At 41.2% G+C, this 6,061-nt stretch overlaps 1 protein-coding gene across 1 annotated transcript; it reads left to right on the top strand.

The window, feature by feature from the left end:
* Positions 1 to 3,458: 3,458 nt before the first annotated feature.
* On the top strand, positions 3,459 to 4,542 carry LOC143603259 (protein EXORDIUM-like 3). The gene has a single exon (XM_077080103.1). It carries the CDS (start codon positions 3,588 to 3,590, stop codon positions 4,425 to 4,427), a length of 840 nt encoding a protein of 279 aa, XP_076936218.1. The 5' UTR covers positions 3,459 to 3,587; the 3' UTR covers positions 4,428 to 4,542.
* The last annotated feature ends 1,519 nt before the right edge of the window (positions 4,543 to 6,061 follow it).

The raw sequence follows: 6,061 nt of genomic DNA, 5'->3' as shown, positions 1-6,061 counted from the left end.
CTCTGGGTCATGCGCGCCCTGGATGAAGGCAGCGCGAACAAGATCTTCGCTGATATTGCCCAAACTTAGCTTCTTTGAGTTGAAGCGAGTGATGAAGTTTGGCAGAGATTCATCTTCTTCTCGTATGCATTTGAGGATTGTCCATTGCTCCTCGGTATACTTCCGTTGCTGGCTGAAGTGTTGGCTAAACTTCTGCTGGAAGTCTGCCCAGTCGTAGATGTGGTTGACCGGTAGACGATCAAACCAAGCTCTAGCAGCCCCAACTAGCGTCATTTGGAACATGTAGCACCACGTGGGTTCCGTCCAATTGCTGACGGTTGCCCCCGCTATGAACCTGTTCAAATGATCGTCTGGATCAGATAAACCGTCATATGTGCCTATGTTAGGCATTTGTTTGGCACTCTTTGGGGCGATTGCTTCCGCAATGTCCCTTGCAAACTTGGACGTTCCTGCATTTGCAACGTTTGGTCTGAACGTTTTGGAGAAGTCTCGTGGACTTCCACCTGTGCTTTTTGGTTTGAAGGCTTGTCCAAAATGCCTTTTTGGTTGGGATTCCATTTCCTTACGCTTCCCTTTTGCCCTATGGCGAGGGTTCGCGTCGGAGTCGGATTCCTCCGAGTCATCCTCCCAGTATTCGAATTCGTCGGCCTGTTGTACGGAACGCAAGCGTTCGTTCAACTCAGCCTGGAATTCCTTTTGTCGTGCCTCCGCCCATGCCTTGACTTCATCGAGAGTTTGGCGGGGGAGTCTTCGTTTCTCAACCTGGGTATCAGTGGATCCCAGTAGGCGATCATTTACTGCACTTGCCCCAGCTTGAGTAACTGGGGTAGTGTTCGTAAAATTTACTTCACTTGCCCCGGCTTGGGTAACCGGGGTAGTGTTTGTAAAAACTGTGTTACCGGTCACCCCAGTAGCTGGGGTTGTGGTTACCGGAATTTCTCTAACCATCTTTGTAGAAGTTTGAAAAAACTGGAGAAAAATAAAGTTCTAGCTTTATGCACGGATGGCGCCAATGAAGAAACACTAACCGAGCCCCGGTCAGATTACTGGTAACCTGGGGGTTGGAGAGGTTTCCCACGAGGGGTTAGACCCTGAGAAGATGGTTCTTCTGATAACCTGCAAAACAGACACCGTGAGCTCGTCACTGAGAAGGGGGGGGGGGTTCCTCCTTGTGACCACCCTCCGGCGTGAGAATCAGACTAGATTGCTCTTTAAATATAAAAGTATATTAAGAGATTGCTAGAGCAGATATCAGGTATAATATGATGATATAAGATAAGATATGATGGTCATACCATTTGTGGTATTTATAGCCGAAGGTAGGTTTCCAAGGAGGTATGGCCGGCTGCAACAGTGTTCCTGTTCCACCAACAGTAGCCTATGCACGTGCCCTGCTGGTAGTTGGTGGGTAGGTAGCGGCTGATAGTGACCAGACCTGCTGTATACTATTCCTTTTCCACCAACTGCCGGCTACGCACGTGGTATGGCAGTAGTTGGTGAGTAGGCAGCGGCTAATAGTGACATACAGTGTAGGAGCATGCTGCTCGCCATACTGTTGTCCATAAGCTGTCGTATATTTAGTCAGATCTTTTTCCCATACCTCGTCAGGTACAGTACAGAAGATCTTCCCGTATCATACGGACTGGCTTATTTGGGCGGGAGTATTCCCCCTCCCGCCCTTGTGCGGGATTGTTCCCGGCTTCGCTCATTCCTTCAGGTGACACTGAACGATTGAGAGCTAAGTGCCTTGTGCGTGTAGCCTTGCTGCGCGGGTGGCCTTCCCTAATGGCTTGTATCCGAGGCTGCGGGAACAGGCGGAGTCCTTCACCATTGGGAGGCGTTTCCTGCGGGACCAGCTTGCGTACTGCGCGTAAGGACGTCACGTCTCTGAGCATGGTTGGTCCTGCGGATCCAGTTGGTTTCTGCGCAGACGTCCCTGTTTGAGGTGAGTCTTGCGGGTCCAACTGGGCTCTGCTGGGACCTACCTCTTCAAGTCCCCCCCTTCTCAGTGACGAGCTCACGGTGTCTGTTTTGCAGGTTATCAGAAGAACCATCTTCTCAGGGTCTAACCCCTCGTGGGAAACCTCTCCAACCCCCAGGTTACCAGTAATCTGACCGGGGCTCGGTTAGTGTTTCTTCAAAGACATAAATGGTTTTGATTAATCGATGCAACAAACTAAAGTTGTAATCACATAGGTAGTGTTTTAAGACTTGTTATGTAAGATTTGACTCTCTACACTTTATAAGTCATACTTACAATTACAACGCAGCATGTAAAGTATATGTAACATAATAGGGTTTTCAAACATCTAATAATTATCTATATCAATCAAAATATTTAATAAAAAGTATATCGGACACACATAGAGTAATTTGTGTGTGTTTGTTTTATAAAGCGTTTGAAACCAATTCCAATACCCGAGTAAATCTTTTGAAGACTTGATGCCAATTAACCATACTGTTTTTGACGTTTCAAGTCTGACTTATACAAGATTAGAAACACCATAGCAGAGGAAACCTATTACTTAAAAGAAACGTTCTTAGATCAGGTTTCAAACCCAAAACCAAAAAGATTTAAAACCTTAATCATCACCGGTCCATACATTTGTGTGTAATAAAGCTATAAAAATAGTTAGAAATTGAGCTAAAATTTAAGAATTCGGGAGCTTGATTCCGGACGTCCATAGGACCCTTCTACTTAAGTGGGTCCCACATGAATTAGTTTTGAAGATATTTATATGCCTTGTATTTTATTATTTAACATTTAAAGTTTTGCATATATTTTCTCACTAAAACATCAAAGTTTTGCATATATTTTTTCACTAAAATATATCATTTAAGGTATTAAATTGTTTTCTCACTCCTAAAACAACTAAACAACAACTGTAATGGTTGATTAGTTGAATAATCGATAATGAAACATTATGCACATAGCTTGTTAACGTTGTCCAAACCGTTCGCTGCTTGTTCAAAAATTACTTGATAAATACTTGCTCGATTTCGGCTATGTTCGTAAACGAGTCAAACAACAAACAAACCCTCACTTGATTCGGCTCGACTCGTGAACCCTATACAATACACACACAAAGAGAGTAATAAAATTAGGAAATGCACAATAACCTTTCCTAAAACAATACAATCTAAATTTGACTAATATACAAAAAGATACACACCTAATAATAACATCTTACAAACTTTTATCAAGTTTATTAATTCCTTGCTGTCAATTACCTAGCAATCTATTTACAAAAATAATAACTTAATACTTTATATCAAACTTATGTATCAACGTTCACACACATATATATAAACCAGGTCCTAGTCTCCGAACCATGTCACCTATAGTACCACTTTTAAGTTTTAACAACCACTCTAATAAAATGTGGTGCTCCTCCACCCGCAACCGTAGTTCATCGTCGTCGCCGCCTCTCCTCACACTCACTCTCCTCTCCTTATTATTATTTTTCGTTCGTCCGTCGTTCGGATGGCGCCCGTGGCCCAACCAGAAATACAACACTACCGAGCTCCAATTCGGAAGCAATAAAAAGTATGAAGGCTTGTCTGAATTCGTCAAGTTAAAATACCACATGGGTCCGGTTCTAACCGAGAACATCACCGTGCATATTATATGGTACGGCACGTGGCCGAACGCGCACAAACGTATTATTCGTGAGTTTATTAACTCTATTTCGGGATCCAGCCACCGATCACCCTCGGTGTCTGGATGGTGGAAGACCGTACAACTATACGGTGACCAAACTGACTCCAATGTCTCCCGAACTGTCCAGCTCGGAAGAGAGAAAAACGACAGGCTTTTATCACATGGTAAAACTCTGACACGTTTATCAATACAGTCGGTTATTAAATCAGCAGTTACTGCCAAAACCAAACCGTTACCGGTACAACCCAAAGGTGGGTTGTATCTTTTACTCACCTCAGAAGACGTGTACGTTCAGGACTTTTGCCAGAACGTATGTGGCTTCCACTACTTTACCTACCCATCAATAGTGGGGTACACCTTACCTTACGCATGGATAGGTAACTCAGCAAAACTGTGTCCGGGTATCTGCGCGTACCCGTTCGCAGTTCCCGAATACATCCCGGGCTTAAAACCGTTGAAAGCACCCAACGGTGTGGTTGGGATTGACGGGATGATCAGCGTGATCGCTCACGAGATCGCTGAGGTGGCGTCGAACCCGTTGGTCAACGCGTGGTACGCCGGGCAGGACCCGTCGTTCCCCGTGGAGATCGCGGACTTGTGCGAGGGGATTTACGGGACCGGGGGAGGCGGGTCGTATACTGGGCAAATGCTGAACGATGGAGATGGTGCTACGTATAATATGCAAGGGATTAGAAGAAGGTATTTGGTGCAGTGGGTGTGGAACCATGTGGTCAATTACTGCACTGGCCCGAATGCGCTTGATTGAAATAGAGAGGACTTGAGTATGTTTTGTTTTTGCTTATTTGTTTGCTTTTCATTTTATGTGTTTTTTGTGAAGAAAACAATATTTTTATTAATATATAATTAATGAAGTTAATTTATCCATGTCTATGCTTGTTAATTTTAATTATTAGGCTTATATAGGGTTGTTAGTTTTACTGGAAATCTGAAACCCAACCCGAAAAAACCCGTATTGAACCTGAGAAAAAGCTAACCTAAACCCGAACCCGAACCGAAGTAATTTGGGTTGGTTCTTGGATCCGAATTCTAGGTTTCGGGTCAATTCGAAAAACCCGAATAAGCTTTTAGTTTTAAAACTATATATATTTTTAAGTATTATATGCCAGGCCTTAGCCGCTGGTGTTATCAACTGTTCTTATTTCACCTATTATGAGTCGATTGTTTATTGTTTATTAATCTTTCAGTTTATGACTAAAGGCAGCTATAATCCAGCGCCTTAGTTGCGGCATACTAAAGACGATTATGTCAGTTTTGTTTATTATGGTTGAACTCTGTTAGATTTTTCTCTTTTTAGGATGTTTTATCGGTTTATTTTTGTTTTGATATTTTTTTTATTTACTTTACCACGTTACAGTATTGGCACCATGCCACCAAACCAAAAGGCTAAATTAGTAAATGCCCAAAATACTCGTATGGCTTATATGACAAAAAATTTAATATATTTACAATAATGTTTATTCGGTCGGTAAACCCCAAACGTTGTGACATCGAGTCGACGCAAATTGATCGGTTTTAATTACGTTTGTTACTGTACCAGAACAAACACCCAAAATAATTGTTCTGTGTAGCCGGCCATCCACATTTTATCATTATATATAATACTGGTATTTTTACTAATTTATACAATTTGTGCATGGTTTGTCTATTTGTGTTTCCCGCCATATTTTTAGTGGGGACAACACTTTCACTTTGTACTCTATTCTAGAAACTTTTTATATGTTTCGTTTTTAAAATATAGGGACTAAAAATAGATGTAGTAATAAAATTTCTATTTTATTGTTTGGTAAACAATTTAAGAATGTGTTACTCATAGGCTGTATCCAAGAGCGAAAATGTTAATAATTATTTTTGATGATAAAGGTGTAGTAAATTGTCAACTTAACTATTTTAGAAAATCTTTGTTCCAAGAAACTTAATGAGTTGGACATGATCCTAGAATGTTACATCATATAGTATTAATATTGTTGGGGATTCTGTGTTACAAAGTAAAGTAACTAGTAAGTATTTTGAAATCAATTTTAAATTTTGTATAGGTTATTACTTTTTTTTTTAGAACTTTGATATATTTTATTTATCTGGGACGCGCAAGAATGTTACATCATATAATATAAATTTTGTATGGGTTATTACTCTTTTTTAAACCATTTCAAATTATATTGCATTCTTAAGCACACTGCCAATCCTCAAGTCGTTGATTTCAGCACTAATTTCATTGCGATCATTCAAGGTTAACGGAGGCACTCGATCTAACATCCTGTGTCTCAAAGAATAGAGCCCTCTTTTGACTCTTTCAACTTTTTGGAATATTTGTGGCACCAACGGTACTGTCTCTCCAATAGTTGAGACGAACGTTGATGTAATCTCCTCATACTTATTTTG

The sequence above is a fragment of the Bidens hawaiensis genome, unplaced genomic scaffold (genome assembly GCF_021521415.1).
Source record: "Bidens hawaiensis isolate Kalapana, Puna unplaced genomic scaffold, B.hawaiensis_p1.1 tig00061072_1, whole genome shotgun sequence".
Lineage (NCBI taxonomy): Eukaryota > Viridiplantae > Streptophyta > Magnoliopsida > Asterales > Asteraceae > Bidens > Bidens hawaiensis.
Note: the sequence above shows the minus strand (reverse complement) of the source record. Positions and strands in the feature narration are given on the sequence as shown.

Bases quoted from the DNA above. Each gene is read 5' to 3' on its own strand.
- LOC143603259 (XM_077080103.1), top strand. From the start codon at position 3,588: ATGGGTCCGGTTCTAACCGAGAACATCACCGTGCATATTATATGGTAC.